At 40.7% G+C, this 19,849-nt stretch overlaps 1 protein-coding gene across 2 annotated transcripts in view; it reads right to left on the reverse strand.

The window, feature by feature from the left end:
* Positions 1–11,718: 11,718 nt before the first annotated feature.
* The window catches only part of STEAP2 (STEAP2 metalloreductase), a 31,946-nt gene continuing 23,815 nt past the window's right edge, over positions 11,719–19,849 (reverse strand). For both annotated transcript variants that reach the window (XM_033931255.1, XM_033931256.1), the window contains exon 5: positions 11,719–12,292. In XM_033931255.1, the coding sequence (XP_033787146.1) occupies positions 12,008–12,292 (285 nt within the window). In that variant the 3' untranslated portion in view covers positions 11,719–12,007. The remainder of the gene's footprint in view (positions 12,293–19,849) is intronic.

The raw sequence follows: 19,849 nt of genomic DNA on the forward strand, positions 1-19,849 counted from the left end.
CCCATCAAATTACAGACCAATCGCTTCTATCCCAACATACATCAAAATAATAGAAGGACTAGTTGCACAACAACTGTCCATGTACCTAGAAGCCCACAACATCCTACATCCATCCCAATCCGGATTCAGAACCAACCACAGTACAGAAACTCTTCTGGTATCTCTACTAGACATAGCTCGAAGTCACCTCAGCCAAGGAAAAAGACTGCTAATCATCCAATTTGATCTCTCAGCTGCATTCGATCTAGTGGACCACTCCATACTTCTCCAAATACTAGACGCAATAGGAATATCAGGTAAAGTTCATAACTGGTTTCAAGGCTTCCTTAAAACCAGAACATACAGAGTCAAATCAAAAGACATTCTATCTGAACCATGGTCCAATCCATGCGGAGTACCACAAGGTTCTCCCCTCTCTCCCACACTTTTCAACCTATTCATATCGTCCCTAGGCACCACCCTGGATGCTCTAAATATTACTTCTTTCAGCTATGCGGACGACATAACCATCCTCCTCCCATTCGACATAAACAACCCAATCTCCTCAGAACGCCTGAAAACTACATTGGAAACAGTGGAAAAATGGATGACAGATCACAAGTTGAAGCTGAATTCTGACAAAACTAAATTCTTATTACTAGAGAAGGACAAAAAACCATCCCTAACAGAACTGGAAGTAAACTCAATCAAGTACCCTATACAAAGCGCCCTCAAAATCCTAGGTATACATTTAGACAGACGCTGCACAATGCAAACACAAATCCAAAAAATCACCCAAAAAGCATTCTTCACAATGCGAAATCTAAGAAAAATCAGAAAATTCTTTAATAAAGAGCAATTCAGGATCATTGTGCAATCCCTTGTGCTAAGTATCTACTTACCTTGCACGACCAACACAATAAAAAAACTACAGATCATCCAGAACACAGCCCTCAGACTCATATACTCACTCAGCAAACACGACCACATTACCAATGCATACCTTGAATCCCACTGGCTACCAATAAAAGCAAGAACACAATTCAAACTCTACTGTCTCATTTTCAAAGTAACCCACGGCACGGCACCCAGTTACCTAAATAACCGTTTTCACCACTACCTCCCACCAAGAAGAAGGAGAACACAGAACCTTTTCACCTACCCACCACTCAACGGTACTCGTCGTAAGAAACTTTACGACAACCTCCTGGGGACACAGGCAGCTAAAATAGACTCTGACATCTCAAAATTACTGACCAAAACAACAGACATAAAAGAGTTCCGCAAAGAAATAAAAACATTACTGTTCAAAAAATATCTCCCATCACTCTAACCGCCACCCAATGACCTCCCAATCAACGACTTCGGAAATACCCACCTATATTATCTTTTTATCTGCGATCTAGAATGTACTGTAATTCTGCTACACTACACCCGATTCAACCGATCGAGTTAACATGTATTACCTCTGTTAAATGCATTATCTTCCGTTATATGTATTATCTTCTGTAACAAGTATTATCTTCTGTGAAATTGTAGTATCATATCTCATTACTGTTCCTGTAACTTACTCTTATCCTGAAATGTAACTCTACTGGAATATTCCAGATATTTCTATATTGTAATCCGCCTAGAACCGCAAGGCACAGGCGGAATAGAAATCCCTAATGTAATGTAATGTAAAGTAACAGTTGAAATGATGACAACATTCAATAACTGGAGTAAAGGAGTATTATAAAGTCCTGGACTCAGCTGTAGATCCAAAGTGCTTCATGCTCTTCACATATAACACACACCCACTAACAACAAAGTTTGCATAGTTCATCCTTTCATAGTTCATCAGTGCAGAAATAATTCAAAATTCAAATCCAAGTTATAATATCCAGAAACTTCCTCGACACAATATATGGTCTCCGGACACAATACGTGTTTCTCTTCAGCTTTGTCAAGAGGAAGACATTTACAGCGCTCTGGAACAATAGCATTATATCATAGTTAATCTAAACAATTCATATCCTGTTCAACTACATGTCTAATTCTATAAATACATTACATCTCTGTAACAATGAACAGTCTCCTATTGGAACGAGTAATCCCAGTACAGGGCTCCATAATGGCACACCCACAGACAAAGACGCTTTCACTTCAACTTCCTACACACTCGCTTTTCTCTACCAAGTCACATGATCACTGACGTTTTCAAATTGATTGGATAAAACACACTTACCAGCCCAAAGGTCATTCCACAGCTTTATTCAATCCATTCGGAAATACAGTGTCCCAAGTGAAGATAAACCTTTGTTCACAGTTCACTAGTTGCCTGGAAATATTACCTCCATGGCTCACATGAAATTGTTTCAACACTACAAATTTCAGATCAGATTCTTGAGGGCGTTTTTCAAGCCAATGCTCTACTAGTGGCACCTCTTCTTTCTTATTAAGCAAGCAACTGAGATGTTCTGCTATTCTGAGCTTAACTACCCGGCACGCTTGACCAATGTATATTAATCCTCACGGGCAAATTATAGCATATATTACTTGCATGGAAGTGCAGTCAGTGTAATCATATAATTCAGAATGTTGATCCCCATGGGGTATTGGTATGCTAGTGGTCACTAATGCATGCGGACAATAAACACAATGGCCACATGAATGATGACCCCGATTTCATCAGAAGAAAAACCTCGATATTTAGAACCCTTTATCAATTCCCCCAATTTTGACCCCGTTTAAATGCAAAACGAGGTAAATCTGTAAATTCAATGTCCCAATGTTTCTGTATAATCATACGCAATTGCAGAGTCTCATTTGAATAAGGAAGCACACAAGTTAGGCTGCTAGATTTCTCTGGTTGAGATTTACAATACAACCACTCTCTATGTGCATTAGAAGCACGTTTATTCACTGATTTTAAACATCTATCAGGATAACCCCGTTCTTTAAATCTATTCACCATAATGTTGTCATCATTTGAACTGTTATTTGTATTGTTCATTGATAAAGGAGAAGGAATGCTCTAAGTTCGACTGGATAGAGTCATGTACTCACTATTGGATGTGGTTGGTTATATTTAATGAGTTTAATGGATTAAACTTTTTTTCACTGTATAAAACCTTTTCTGATTCTCTCTTTAGAAGAATATCACACACAAGAGTGACCACACAGGAGACACACATAAAAGTGACTACATTTCAATGAGATAGACACGTGTAACTTAGTAGATGACAGCAGTCTGAATATGTTTATCCCATTGTTAGTAATAGCTACCGAACAAATGGTTTATCTTCCGATATTTATTTATGGCTTATGGCTCAAAGATTTCAACAAAAAATTTGTTCGGTAGCTATTACTAACAATGTGTTAAACATATGCATATCATCTTCTCCATTGGTTCTCAAACCAGATATTCGAGTTTTTGGGATATCCCTATTGAATATGCATGAGAGAGATTTGTATATAATGGAGATGGGAGGAATGGAAATCTGGCTTATACATATTCATTAAAGATATCCTGAAAACCCAACTGGCTAGGAGTCCCCCAGTACAGGTTTGAGAACCACTGATCTACTCTATTACTAAGCATGCAGGATAGTAGCATTTAACAAAATCAGAAATGGTCCAATGTGACTATTCTTGTTTGTGTATTGGGTTCGTTGTATATTTGAGACACCCTCTGTATCTGTGTGTGAAGTGCTAACTGCTTATATTGCATACTTACATCATCTAAAATCAAGAAATGCAAAGAACAAATGATCTCTCATGATGTGACTTTTCTGCTGGATACATAAAGAATGATTAATTCACCCACACTATTTACAGTAAGCAAATGTTATTTCACATTTAAGAGTCCTTTTAATGAGTCACAGTAAGCATTAATGCATATTTACTGCAGGTTTAAAAGGCATCCCACAGTAGTTTTAGAATTGGTGCACGCTACGAACATGCTAACATTCTATACCACCTTTAACCAGGGCTTTTTACTTAACCTCTAGTTTGTCGGAGAAAGAAAAAGACAAAAAGAAGAATGAGACGTCTAGCCTTGACGGGGGTTTTTTTTGTTTTTTTTTAGAAAACTCTCAGTCTGTGTTTATAGCTGATTGTGACTTTTGCCTTAGAACCTAATAGAAACTGGATTTTGAGATTGTATTTTTGACATAAGGATGTTAAATTCTGTGGCTCAATTATGCTGGTTTTTCCTGATTTGTCCAAGGTAACATGTAGCAGAGCCCCCAAAATAAAGAAGGCCACCTCACCAGGTTAGCTGAGCATTTTGTCACCTATTTGACCAGGGGAGAGGCTAAACTTTGTGCTGCCACACATCCAGAATGCTCCTGAAGTGTAATCCTGGCAAGAATTCACATCAGTAGAACCTAAAGACTACATCCCAACAAGATTTGAGGCAAAATTTGCAGTTTTGGAGAAGCAGGGAGATTTTGAAAAAAAGATTGCTAAAAATCCAAGATGATTGCTGCTATGAAATTCGCACCAAAATCATGATTTTTTTAACACTTACCAAAGTTTAAAAACAGCGATTTGCGGATTTTTCAGGTAGGGGAACACGAGGGACATGCAGAAATCTTGAAAACCCCACTTTTCAGATCTCCCCTGATTCACCTCACAGGCTAACAGTCTTTACTCACTGTGACCTGTTTGTGGATCTGTGCTGCAGCCTGCCATGCCTCTCTTACAGCAGCTGGATCAAAGAATCACTGCCTCATGCTGATCTTTGGGCTGCCAGTCAGACCCTTTGCCTGACTGCATCCCCACCCCTGTGGACTGATGGATGCACACTGCGATGGGTGTAGGTGAGAAGACGCAGCCGGCACCTTGCAAGACACCACTGAGCCTTCTAAGGGCACCTAACAGCTTGCGCTCGACCCCTGCTTAACAGGTGAGACAATTTCAGAGACGGCCCTGAGCTCCACAAAAAAACCTAACAGGCTGGCTAACTAGTACCCACTGGGATTGGCCTGTCAGCTACAGACATAAGTCTGTGTGATCTCAATCCAGTCAAGCAGAAGAAATGCTCTGAGCAAAACAATCGCTCCCCCCCTCCAAAAAAAGGAATAAAAACATTGAATAAAATAATAAAATGTGGAGAGCAGAAGCAGAATGAACACACTCCTGCAGGCATGTGTACAGAAAGGATAAACTGTAGGTGGAGCTAAGGAGCTCAGTGAAGTACAGAGGCACAGAGAAATATCCGAACTGGAGTCCTTCTGCAGATGGCACCATGGGGGCACTACCCACTTGTCTAAAATGTCTTACCCACTGCATTGGAAATAGTGCTTAACCAGTTAACTGTGAATATTCAGGGGGAGATAGTCAGTTAGTGCTGATATTCTGTGTTGGGTTTAGCAGTTAAAATAGGCTGCATAAATAGCAGGCTTACCTTTAACAGCTAGGAACTTAATGGGTTAAGTTCTTATGACCAAAAATGAAACGAAACATCCAATGCCAATTGCCAGATAAAGTGTGACTTTAACTGTGCTGCCTGCCGCCGACTGAATATTGGCCCCATTGTCCATGCCAAAATTTACATTGGAATAGTTTGCAAACAATGACTGCAGCTTATACACAGAACAAACATAATAGTTATTATTCTTTTATTAATGAACAAATGAGAACAGAGCAGTGCATCTTCATTTTGGCACATATATTCAATAACTGCTTAAAATTTATATACAGTGCTATCTTGATTATCTGACTTGAATGAGACCAACCCATTTTTGGATAAGTGAAAAGTTGGATAATCTGTAAAACAATGATAACCTCTTGAACAATGCATAAACAAAGGCAGTAAAAGTAGTGTCCAGGGATCACAATGGTGCTGTTTTGCAGTAAAAGCAGGATCCCGGGTCCAAACCAAATTGTCTCAGGTGTAAAACTTCCCTCTCTGCTACGCTGGAAAATGGAAACAAAAGCCATGCTTCTTACTGGTGAAGCGATGAAATCATCGGGGGGGGGGGGGGGGGGGGGGGGGGAAGGGGGGAGGAAGGGAAGAGTCTGTCGAATATGCTAAGTGCCTGGATTAGTGAAGGTTGGATAATCGAGACTGTACTATAACACTAATTTTACAAAGAAACTAAGTATCAAACCAAGATGACAAAATCATTGATAGAATAACCAACATAAAACTAGTATGCAATTTCTCTGATAATCCTCAGACTTCATACTTTAACAGCTAGAATTAATTTACACAAAGATACATAATTGCATTTTTTATTTACATATAGTACAGTTGTGTTGTACATGGCACTTTCATAATTTCCAATGGCACTGGAAGCAAAAACATAGTAAATATCCATCAGTGAACAAAAGATGTCCTAAACAGTCATTCCACTTGGAGGAAAATAAATAGAACCTATGGCACATATATGGAATTTAATATATTGCTGTTCACAAAGAATAATTTGACTTTCTTAGACTAAAACTATTATTTTTATCACACATTAATTTGTATTTTTTAATGCAGCCTTCAATATCTTTCTCCCTTAAATACGGTTGAGGACAATTTTAAATGCTATTCTGTAAGTAACACAGTGGAAATGTGTAGAAATTGACATTCATAAAACTGCATGTCCAACATGAATGAGACAAATTCTTTATTGTATATTTCGCCTATCAAAAACCACACCGATTAGAATGGTGCTTAGCGCGATTCCATAAAAGGTGCTCGCTATATATTGAATCATACTTAGCACCTGTACATATGACTAACATTTAAGAACACCCACTTAGGTCAATGAAAATACCTGTACCTAAGTTGTGTGTGAACTGGGTGTATTCTATAAGTGCACCTAACTTTTAGGAATTCCCATAATCCACCCATGCTCCTCTCCTGGCCATGCCCTCTTTTGAGGTTTGTGCACTAGAATTTATGTGCACCGCCTAATAGACTGTGTTCAGAAAGTTGGTTTGTCATGTATTCTATTACGATTCTGTACAATTCGTTGACTGTTTCAGTTTCTCTTGTTGTAAACCGCCTAGAACTGGCATGGTCTGGTGGTATATAAAAATAAAGTTATTATTATTATTACACATAACTTCTAATTGGTGCCAATTAGTATCAAGTGTTAATTGCCAATTTTTGGCACTTATTAGCTTGTTAAGCAAGCTGTACGCACAGATTTGCACACAGAACTTGGGTCGCACAATACGGAATCTGGGTCTATGTATGTAAACTTAGGCACATGCAGTCTGTATATGCACAGTATAACTATCTGGACCGAGCAGAGATGTTCTTGGGGCTCGGTTGGACAAGGCATTGTATTATGGATACATGGACCAATATTCAGAACAAATTATTTGTTCACCAGTGGCAGATAAACATGTAGTTTACAAACAGTATTGGGGCCATTTCAATCACTAAGGGCTCCTTTTACTAAACTGCGCTAGCGGTTTTAGCGCACGCTACATTGCCGCGCGCGCTAGACGCTAACGCCACCACTGAGCTGGCGTTAGTTCTAGCCACATAGCCCGGGGTTAGCACGCGCTAATATTCTGTGTGCGCTAAAAACGCTACCGCAGCATAGTAAAAGGAGCCCTAAGGACCGGATTTTCAAAATGCTGCTGAAAGTTAGTTGCTGATGTGTAACCTCTTGTTTCTGTAAACTGCCACTAAGTTAAATGCTGTCCACATATAGCAGCTTATAAATTGTTGTCAAACGTTCAATGTATATAACTTTTAAATACAAATTTTTGTTAAGTCTTCAGAATGTGCCAACCACCAGCCAATTGATTCTCGGCTGAGATATTTCATGGCAAGTTCATCCTCATCAGACTTGTTTTGTAAAAATTTCTATACTTTATAGTTGTGCTTGTAAGTGCTTATAAAGTGCTTTCTTGGTGCAATAATCTTCTAAAATTCTGACTCAAATATTTAAAGAAACTTTATACTTAGCTTTCATGCATGCTGATTGCATGAATCGCTGCTAGTTAATCCTAAAACATCGGGTAGGGACCTGTCTGCTCCAACATATTTCGCCAAAGGCTTTATCAAGAAGAAGCCCCCTCTTCAGTGTTGAACCACTGCATCCTGACCAGGCTTCCAAAGTGAAATACTCACGTGGCTTCTAAATTGAAATACTCACGTGGATTAAAAACTGGTTGGAGCATAGGAAACAGAGAGTGGGGATAAATGGACAATACTCAGACTGGAAGAGCGTCATCAACATGGCAGATGAGGTTCAATGTGGATAAGTGTAAAGTGATACATGTTGATAACAAAAATCTCATGCACGAATACAGGATGTCCGGGGCGGTACTTGGAGATGGTGCGCCCTTACCTGGCATACGGTGACCTGTGTCTAGCACTGGTCACCGTACATGAAGAAGGACACGGTACTACTCGAAAGAGTCCAGAGAAGAGCGACTAAAATGGTTAAGGGGCTGGAGGACTTGCCGTACAGCAAAAGATTAGAGAAACGGGGCCTTTTCTCCCTTGCGCAGAGGAGATTGAGAGGGGACATGATCAAAACATTCAAGGTATTGAAGGGGATAGACTTAGTAGATAAGGACAGGTTGTTCACCCTCTCCAAGGTAGGGAGAACGAGAGGGCACTCTCTAAAATTGAAAGGGGATAGATTGCGTACGAACATAAGGAAGTTCTTCTTCACCCAGAGAGTGGTAGAAAAACTGGAACACTCTTCCGGAGTCTGTCATAGGGGAAAACACCCTCCAGGGATTCAAGACAAAGTTAGACAAGTTCCTGATGAACCGGAACGTACGCAGGTAGGGCTAGTCTCAGTTAGGGCGCTGGTCTTTGATCAGAGGGCCGCCGTGTGAATGGACTGTTGGGCACGATGGACCACTGGTCTGACCCAGCAGCGACAATTCTTATGTTCTTATGTAACACTTTGAAGAAGGCTCCTGAGGCAGACCACATTGGCCGAAACACGTGCGTGTCGAGGCATCGCACAGACTTTCATAATTGTTGAATAAATTGCACACCAACATTACTTCATATCGCCACTGTGGTTTGTTTGTTTCTGGGTAGAATAGAACATCAAGTTTGGAATCCTTACTTTCTTCTCCAGTTGCACTCAGTATTTGGATTATAATCCTGCCGAGGAAGCTGGGAGGAATTTCCCTCCTGTTAAAACCATTGGATTGTGTTTCCAAGTTAATGCCTCCAATAATGGAGTCGCCTAGTAGTAAGAAAATTCTGTTTTGAGATGTTTTGTCACTGCTTTTCACTACACAGACCTGAATGGATTTTCAAAACAACAGAAACTTTTTACTTTGAAAATTACCTCACGAAAGCTGTGTGAACACATTTATATCTGCTCTTTGAAACACACAATTTTTGAAGTAAAATAACTGCATAAATTTGACTATCCCTTAGTCCTTCCCAGTCAATTCATCTTTCTCTATTTCTACATATATCGAACAAACTGCTAAAACCCGACTTTTTCTTTCTGAACATGCTACAAAAATCCTTATTCATAGTCTCATCATCTCCTGCTTAGACTTCTGTAACTTACCTCTCATAGGTCTCCTTCCTAACTTCTTTCCTCCATCAATCTACTAAAAAACTTATTTCCCATTAATGTCACTATACTCACATAACCTCTTTTCTAAAGTCGCTTAATCAGCTCCCTAATCATTTCTGTATATAGTTCAAACTTTTCTTATTAACCTACAAATGCATTCATTTCACAGCTCCTCAGTATATTTCCTCTCTTATTGCTCCCTACACTCCTCCTCAGGAATTCTGTTCATCAGGTAAGTCTCTCGTATCTGTGCCCTTCTGCGGCTTCTACCTTGCTGCGCTGTATGCCTGGAATAGACTTGCTAAGTTGATATGTCATATTCCATCTCAGGCTCTATTTAAATCTAGGCTAAAAGCCTACCTTTTTGGATGATGCTTTTAAATATTAATTTTGATTTTGATTTGATTTCTTATATACCGCTATACCGTGAGGTTCAAAGCGGTTTACAATGAAGATAGATTAAAGATACATTAAAATAAAATTTGGATTTTCCTAGCTGTCCCGAAGGCTCACAATTAGCCCCCTGTCTACCTATTAAATACCCATGTTATTTTAATCATTCCCATAGTACTGTATATCTCTTTTTGTTTGTCCTGTTCATTTGGTTTTAAATAGATTTCAAGCTCTATTGAGCAGGGATTGTTCTTGTGTTTGTGTATAGCACTGCATGTATCTAGTAGCACTATAAAAATGATAAGAAAAAGTAAGAAAACTCCTCCTCAAACAGTCGTAAACTTACATGTATAACTTTATCAGCATATAGGGCAGGCAAGTCTAATGTGATTTCGTATACATAATAAGATTTTCAAGTTGTCCATCAAGGAATTTATGGAGAGTTGCCTAAATATTTTCATGAGATTTTGCAAATATATAGGCCAGAGCATGCACCGAGATCCCCAAAAATGTATACTACTTGATATGGAAATTAGAGGAGAAATATACTAGGTACATACAGTGACATGGTTCCAGTTTGGCCCTTTTTTCCAATTTGGGGACATTTTTGCTCATTTCACACTTTCATTTTAATAAAAAAAATATTGATTTAATATGCACTGATTTGTTAAATCAAATTTATGCACACTAAGGGCCTGTTTTACAAAGCCACATGGTAACGGCCCCGAAGCCCATAGAGATTTAAAGGGCTTCGGGGCTGTTGCCGTGCGGCTTTGTGAAACAGGCCCTAAATTTAATGTGCGTTAATGAATTGAATGTGTATTAACCAATGCACATTGACGTCACTACAAATATGAAACCTTGACCAAATATGATCCAATAGAAATCCTTATCCACATTTCAGGATAATGAAATAGGTTACATATAGTAATGAGATAAGTGAGGGCTCTTTCAGTTTCATCCACTGTAAAAAAAAAAAAAAAAAAAGATCTGTATGAATAAGTCTATTTGTCTATTCATACAAGAGGCCATTCGGAAAAGTTGAAAGGGGACAGATTCAATACAAATGCCAGGAAGTTCTTCTTTACCCAACGTGTGGTGGACACTTGGAATGCGCTTCCAGAGGACGTTATAGGGCAGAATACAGTACTGGGATTTAAGAGAGGATTGGACATTTTTCTGCTGGAAAAGGGAATAGAAGGGTATAAATAGAGGATTACTGCTCAGGTCCTGGACCTGTTGGGCCGCCGCGTGAGCGGACTGCTGGGCAAGATGGACCTCAGGTCTGACCCAGCAGAGGCATTGCTTATGTTCTTATGTTCATTCATATGCTTATGTGCCAACATATGTATACTGAGAATGTCTGGGAAGAACAGGAGCAGTGAGTCAGCACCAAAATAAGGAGCATAGAGTCGTGCAGAGCAGGTCTTGCCACTTGTTGGAGCAGACAGTTCTACCAATGTGAAATTAAAATAAAATTGTCTCCATGGCTATCCTTCTTCTATCTGGGTTTCTTTTGCTTGTAACAAAGAAAGTGATCCTAGGCTCCTGGACCCTTTCCCTTTTCCATCAAGTTTTCTGTTTAAAAAGAATAAAAACATAAAACCCTACTGAGGATCCTCTACCTCTCTCACTGCTCCCATAAAATGGACAGTGCCAGCTAGGGATGGTCCCTTGCTCGTCCCTTTGCCCGTATAAATGCAAGCTGAATAAGAAGATACAACAAAAGGAGAGGGCTCCACTATTTTATAGGGCAGACCCATTCAGTTCTGGCTTTACTGGTTTACAAGTAGCTGCACTAGTTTATAAAGAGAAGACATTGGTTTCCTCTCATATATCAATCTAACACCAATTACAAACACTATATTTATTAATATACACAAATTAGTTTGAAAACATCAAAAATGGAAAATGTTCTTGCTATAACACAATATACTGTAGTTATACTACATTCAAAGTTTTCAATAATCTTTCAATGCACTTGGAATCAATACAGCAATTTTTTTTTTTTTTTTTTACAAGCTTTCCTTTATATTTACCCATTTGCAAATGCTTCACATTATCTTAGCCTCCATATGCAGGACAGTGACTAAAAAACAACAGTAATCTGACATACAAGAGAGAGTTCAGTGAGCCTTCCATCACATTACTGTAATCCTTTCTGGTGAAATCTGTGCCACTGTACCACTTGTTTCCTCCAGAAAATGGCTTTTTTCCCATCCTCTTCTAATCCGCCTGAGCCTTTGGTTTATACAAGGAAGTAGTAAGCTAATTTTACCCAGAATTACAAGAAAAGGTAACACAAGTGCAAGAACAAAACTGGGTGGTGTGTAAAACCTATAGTACTCTTCTTCAAAGGCTCTCTTCCACCCATAAATTAAAACATGGAAAGTGCTTATGAGCAGTGCGACATAGCCCAGCGTAGACTTTGAAGGAGGGAAAATAAAGAGCATGAAAAAAAGATAAATTAGAATGTGGAACATTACATTAACAAGACAAATCTAATGGCATTTGAATTACCAGCAATTGAAAAATTAAAGATGTTATAATAATTTTTTAGTTATTGTTTTACTCCCTTATAATCAGTCTTTGGTGGTCATCATTGTTTTTTTAATGCCAGTTACCACAGACACAAATATCTGGCTTTTCAGTGGGAAAACTTGGAGAGTGGCTGCTGCTGAATATCTGAAGTGAGTACCCAGCCCTATTCAGATACTGGCAGTACATTTAGGGGATACGTTTTGCTGTATTAAGTTATCTGGAAAGTTATCCGAGTAGTGACACTGAAAATCGCTATTACCTAGTTATCTTTGGCCTCAGCATCAGCCCCAGAACACCCCGGCACTACACAGTTAGTATCAAGTAGTCTTAAAGGTATTCAGTGGTACTAACCAGAGAGTGCTACTGAATATTGACCCCTTAGATACAGTTCTATGTTTTAGAAGTCCCCAGTTCACTTTGCGTAGGATATCATTCTCAGAAATTGGATGTTTAGGTTTATGTGTTCAATACTATGATAATATTTTATAAAAAGTATGATGAACATTGAACCTTTTATAAAACATGTGGTGTAATACTGGAGTTACAACACTGATCAGTTAAAGCTATTATACAAAAGAGAGCATACAAAACAAGAGCAACATCATTTGGGACTCTGCACATGTAAATGCCAAAATTTTTTAATTGCCTGTCTAAGCGAAGTCAATTAGGAGATATCTTCTAAATCTCTAACCTATCTTTTTGTTTCGAAAATGGCCATTTCATAGATGTTTGTCTTTAGTGCATCTATCCATTTAAAAAAAAAAAGTCCAAATAAAAAGCATAAAAACCAGCCCTTAGAACATAGGAGGGGTCAGCATTCTTAGTAGACTGGCACAGACATCCCAGCAGAGCAGTGGGGCACCCTAGGGGGCATTCAGTGGCATAGTACAGGGGGAGGGAGCAGGGGGGTGGACTGCCCCAGGTGCTGTCTTGATGGGGGCACTGACATCTCTCCTCCTCTCAGCCCCCTGCTCCTTCCCACTCCTCCCCCCCAATGCATGCACCTTTACTTCTCCACCCCGCACCTCAAGCTCTTTACTGGCAAGAGCAGCAGCTCCAACCTGCTCGTGCCATTCTTAGCTCTTCCTCTGATGTCACTTTCTGTCTTGGGAGCAGGAAGTGATGTCAGAGGGAGAGACAAGGCTGGTGCAGGCAACAGGCTGGAGATGCTGCTCATGCCAGGGAAGTTAAAGAGGTACAGGGGAAAGATAGGGGTGCATGCATGGTGGGAAAGGAATGGGGGGGGGGGTGGCGGAGAAGAGGGCAGGGTGGCACCACTTCTCTGGGTGCCTTCCACACTCGCTATGCCACTGGGGGCACTGTAGTAAACTTCACATAAAAGTCCGAGGTACACAACTCATCATAACCCCTTTACACTTTATAGTGAGCCCTCTAAAACTCATCCAAAACTTACTGTACTCAACTACATACCACTCCAATAGCCCTTATGCCTGCAGGTGTGACCTATATGTTGGTACAGTGGGTTTTGGAGGGCTCACAATTTTCACTACAAGTGTAGTAGGTAGGGTGGAATATGGGCCTGGTCCCCTTCTCTGCAGTCCACTAGGCTACTTCAGCGACCTGCTTGCTGCTCTAATAGGACTGGCCATAACATCTGAAGATATCATACAGGCTGGTATGTACCATTTCATTCACCTTTTTAGGGAGTAGGAGGGGGTCAGTAACATTTGAGGGAGTAGTCATCCAGTAGTCATCTGATTAGTTTGGCCAACATTTTGGCACTTTTTATTGAAATAGGTCTTGTCTCAAATGTCCAAGTTTTGCTCTGGACATTTCTGAAATGTTCCATTATTGCAGAAAACATCTATATCATAAGTCCGCAGTAATCCAGCCCAAAACATGCCCCCTTGAGATTTCGATACATGCAGACAAATAGCATAGAAAACCATCTAAAAAATGTGTTCAAAAATGGCAATTTGGACGTTTTAACAAACAAAACTTCCAAATGTCACTTTATACCATTTTTGGATGTTTTTTTTCTCTTTTGAGAATCAGCCCCAATATCAGAGAAAACATTGGAAAGTGTTGTCTTAGAAGTGAGCCCTCTGGGGACAGGGAAATTGCTACTGTACCTGAATCTAAATTGCCTTGAACTGGAAAAAGTGCAAGCTTAATGTAAATTTAAATGTTCTGCAGTACCAATAATCTGATTATATTAGCAGTTCTTTGTATAATAATCGTTCTGTTTTATTGAACCCGCAACACCGGAAGACTGAAATTAAACTTCCATCTTGTCAAGTTTAATTTTACACGATCATACTGTTTTCAGAAACAATGGGTCATTTGTGCAGAACAATTTATCCCAGAGATTCCATATTATGTAGTGTAGTCTAACTGTATGGGAACAAACTATGAATGAAGTATTGTCTAACAAAGCCTCTAGGTGTAACACAGAAGGTATTATATTATGGATAAAAACCTTGACCTTGAATGAAAGAATAGTCCTACAACTGCAGCAAACTTAAAAGTGCACTCATCAGGATCGTGGGAGCTGATAGTTATATAATTTGTCTTCCTGTTACAATTTCATGTAATACTTTAACGTAAGTAAGGTTAACAGGGAGCCAGCCATTTTGCCTGACAAAGATGAATCAAAAGTACACATCATGCCTCATTTATTTATAAAAACTTTCAAAAATATATTGCCTTAATTTTCAATTGGGTTTTAATCTATGGTAGCAGAACTGAAGAAATTGGTGGACAGCGCAAAATACAGGAAATTCTTAAACACTAGCAATTAGAGAAATAAAATACCAGGCATCTTTTAAGTAAAACCCAGGGATAGCCCTATGAAACGGTATTTATTCTGTAAAATGAAATATGGGTGTTGAAAAACTCATTTTTTGCTCTAATGGAATAATGGATATTGTAGTGGAGAAAGATGAATGTTTTGTTGTCTAAGTTTGTATGGATGTTTGTCAAAATGGATGAGAGACCACAAATTAAAGCTGAACCCAAGACAAAACCAAATTCTTACTTCTAGAAAAAAACAAAACCCCAACCATAACAAACCTAGAAATAAACTCTATTATATATCTCATACAACCCAACCTAAAACTGCTGGGAATAATGATAGACAAAGGCTGCACCATGCAACTTCAAATCAGCAAAACGGTCCAGAAGGCATTCGCAACCATGCACAATTTAAGGCAAATCCGAAAATACTTCAACAATGAACAATGCAAACTCATGGTATAAGTGCTAATCCTAGGACTCCTGGACTACTATAACATCCTATACCTGTCATGCCCGGCAACATGCTAAAACAATTACAAACAGTCCAAAATACAGCTCTTAAACTGATATACGCTGAAAAAATATGACCACATTACCACCGCTTTCCAAGAATTACACTGGATCCCAGTACAAGCACGCATATAATACAAATTCTACTGCACCCTATTCAAAGCCTTAAATGGAAACGGACCAAGCTATCTGAGCAACTGCCTACCGTATTTCCCCGCATATAGGCCGCACCCAAGTATAGGCCGCAGAAAAGGGCGACCTATGTTTAAAAAAACAGAAAATAAGCTGCCTTCATGATATTAGCAGTGACTTACCTTCTGATACCTCCCCTGCCTTTTTCAATCATTCCCCCCCCCGGTACCTCCTTCATCCCCCCCTGGGTACCTTCTTCAAAATCCCCTCACCGGATGGCTCAAATCTCCAGTGGTGCAGGGCAGCCGCGATCTCTTTGGCATCCCGCCTGCCCCCGCACTGCCTGCTGAATGGCCGTCAGCTCTCATGGGACTTGACCCATAGTACATGACAGCTATTATAGGCTAGTTTGTCAGGTGCACTTGAAAGTATTATAAGGGCAATTCTATAACCTAGGTACTCACATTTATGTGTGTAAATGTTTAGAATACTATTACTTAGATGCATATGTGCACACATACTGCTTAACTTTCACAATATATATCAAGCCAATCAGGGCCTTAGACTCCTCCCTCATGTATTCCAGGAAACAGAGGGAGGAGTCTAAGGTCCTAATTGGCTCAGATGCCTAAGGTCCCTCCCAATGGGTGGGGTCTTAGGCATCTGAGCCAATCAGGGCCTTGGGCCCCTCCCCGTGCATCACTTACGAACAGGACAGACGAACATCTGTGTGAATCATTTGCATGCAAACATTTTAGTGCATCAATAGCTCTTTTTGAATCAGCAAAATTGGATCAGTGCAAACCCACACGGTCTTACCGATCCTCTTAGTGCATCAAGCCCTGAGTCAGGAGGACGCACCACAAACACATAGAAACATAGAAAGATGACGGCAGAAAAGGGCCACAGCCCATCAAGTCTGCCCACCCTACTGACCCACCCCATTAAGTCTGAATGCTGATGACCTAGTTCCTTAATTCTCGTAGGGATCCCACTGGATGTCCCATTTATTCTTAAAGTCGAGCATGTTGGTGGCCTCGACCACCTGCACTGGAAGTCTGTTCCAGTGATCTACCACCCTTTCTGTGAAAAAATACTTCCTGGTGTCACCATTAAATTTCCCTCCTCTGAGTTTGAGCGGGTGCCCCCTTGTGACTGAGGGTCCCTTGGGAAAGAATAAGTCGTTTTCCACTTCGACATGACCTGTGATGTACTTAAACGTCTCAATCATGTCACCCCTTTCCCTGCGCTCCTCTAGAGTGTAGAGCTGCAACTTGCCCAGTCTTTCTTCGTATGAGAGACCCTTGAGTCCGGAGACCATCCTAGTGGCCATCCGCTGGACCGACTCAGCCCGAAGCACATCTTTACGGTAATGTGGCCTCCAGAATTGTACACAGTATTCCAGGTGAGGTCTCACCATGGTTCTGTAAAGTGGCATTATGACTTCAGGTTTGCGGCTAATGAAACTTCTTTTGATACATCCCATCATTTGCCTTGCCTTAGATGAGGCCTTCTCAACTTGTTTGGCAGCCTTCATGTCTGCCATGACTGATGATTACTCCTAAGTCCCGTTCTTCTGAAGTCTTAGCCAGTGTTTCTCCATTCAACGTATAAGTTCTGCATGGATTTCTGGTACCAAGATGCATGACCTTACATTTCTTAGCGTTGAAGCCCAGCTGCCATGTCGAGGACCAGTTTTCCAAAGTGATCAGATCCTGCGTCATATTATCCTTGAGAATGCTTTCACTTACTATATTACATAGTTTGGTGTCGTCGGCAAACAGTGCTACTTTACCCTGAAGCCCTCGGGTCAAGTCACTTATGAATATGTTGAAAAGGGATGGTCCCAGGACTGAGCCCTGCGGCACTCCGCTAGTCACCTCCGATGTCTCAGAGAGGGTGCCGTTGACCACCACCCTCTGAAGTCTTCCACTCAGCCAATCGTTGACCCATGCAGTTAGTTTCTCACCTAACCCCATCGATTTCATCTTGTGCAATAGTCTGCGGTGTGGGACACTGTCAAAAGCTTTACTGAAATCCAAGTACACTATGTCCAGAGACTCTCCCGAGTCTAACTTTCCCGTCACCCAATCAAAGAAGCTGATCAGATTGGATTGGCATGACCTACCCCTAGTGAATCCATGTTGACAGGGATCCCTTAGGTTCCCCTCATCCAAAATCGTGTCTAGTTTACCTTTAAGTAAAGTTTCCATGAGTTTACATACTATTGATGTGAGACTTACTGGTCTGTAATTCGCAGCCTCTGCTCTGCAACCTTTTTTGTGCAGAGGAATGACGTTAGCTGTTTTCCAATCCAGGGGGACTCTCCCCGTACTTAGGGAGAGATTGAAGAGTATGGCTAACGGTTTTGCCAGAACATCGCTTAGCTCTCTGAGCACTCTTGGGTGCAAATTGTCCGGTCCCATGGCTTTGTTCACCTTGAGTCTTGACAGTTCACTGTAAACATCAGCAGGTGTGAACTCGAGTTTCTGAAATGGGTCTTCCATACTTTGCTTTGTTTCCAGCCGTGGCCCATGTCCTGGTGCCTCGCAGGTAAAGACTGAGCAGAAGTAATCATTCAGTAGTTTGGCTTTATCGGAATCTGTTTCCACATAATTTCCATCTGGCATTCTAAGGCGTACTATCCTGTTTGCGTTCCTTTTCCTGTCGTTAATGTACCTGAAGAAGGATTTGTCCCCTTTCTTAATGTTCTTTGCTAGAGTTTCTTCCATTCGAAGTTTGGCCTCCTTGACTGCTGTTTTGACCGCTGCAGACTTTGTCCTGTATTCAATGTTTGCTTCTTTTTCTCCCGTGCGTTTGTATGAGAGAAATGCTCTTTTCTTCTCTTTGATGAGGTACGAGACCTCATCAGTGAACCATTGGGGTTTCTTTTTTCTTTGTTGTTTATTTACTGATTTTATGTAGCGGATAGTTGCCTCATGAAGAGTCGATTTCAAGGTTGACCACATGGCTTCCACATTATCAGTTTCTCCTTGAACCTGCAGTGTCTGATGAACGAAATCTCCCATGCGTGCGAAGTCAGTGCCCCTGAAATTGAGTACCTTTGTTTTTGTGTGTGATCTAGGGAAGCCTTTCCTAAGGTTAAACCATACCATGTTATGGTCACTGGTGGCTAGCGTTGCTCCCACTGAGACCTCCGAGACGCTTTCTCTGTTCGTAAGTACCAGGTCCAGGATGGCCTGGGCCCTAGTGGGCTCTAGTACCATTTGTTTGAGCCGTACTCCCTTCATGGATGTTAATATCCTCCTGCTATCACAAGTTGTCGCTGAGAGTGTGTTCCAGTCTACATCAGGCATGTTGAAGTCTCCTAACAGAACAATGTCCCCCCGTAACGTAATGTTCTCGATGTCTTCAATTAATTCTGTGTCCATGTCCTCCGATTGCCTTGGAGGTCCACACCAAACTTGCCGAAGCAGGAATAAGCCAAACAACAGTGGTTAGGATAATTCATGATGATCTGGAATTAAAATGTCTTAAAAAGCATCTTGCTCAAGAGTTAACTTTATTCAACAAAAAAACACATGCTTGAAATGGTGCAAGCAGCTTTCGACCAAGTACCCAGAGCACAGGGTCAGCTTCATCTGGTTTATCGATGAAAAAATATTTACTATAGCGCCACTGATTAACACACAGAATGATCACCTGTATGTGCCTTCAACTACACTGAAGCGTGAGGTTAATGCCAAATGCTTACTACAGACCCACCTGACCTTCAGCCAACCAGTCATGGTTTCGGTCGCAATCTCGAAACTTGGATTCACAGGTCTGTTCTTCATCAATCCTGGGATTATGATCAATAGCGCATACTACTGGGACATCCTCTTGACACAGAAGCTGTTGCTAACAATCTGTCACATGTTTGGGAGACTATTTTATCTTCCAACAGGACAATTCCCCAGCACACTGGGCAAAGGATACTGTAGAACTGCTACCTTGGGAGACCCCAGTCACTTGTCATTCAGGGAGATTCTTGGTTGGTATTCTACCAGTTAGTAGAACATCAAGAACTCCCAAGACCTTGA

Source organism: Geotrypetes seraphini, chromosome 2, assembly GCF_902459505.1.
Source record: "Geotrypetes seraphini chromosome 2, aGeoSer1.1, whole genome shotgun sequence".
Classification (NCBI taxonomy): Eukaryota; Metazoa; Chordata; class Amphibia; order Gymnophiona; family Dermophiidae; genus Geotrypetes; species Geotrypetes seraphini.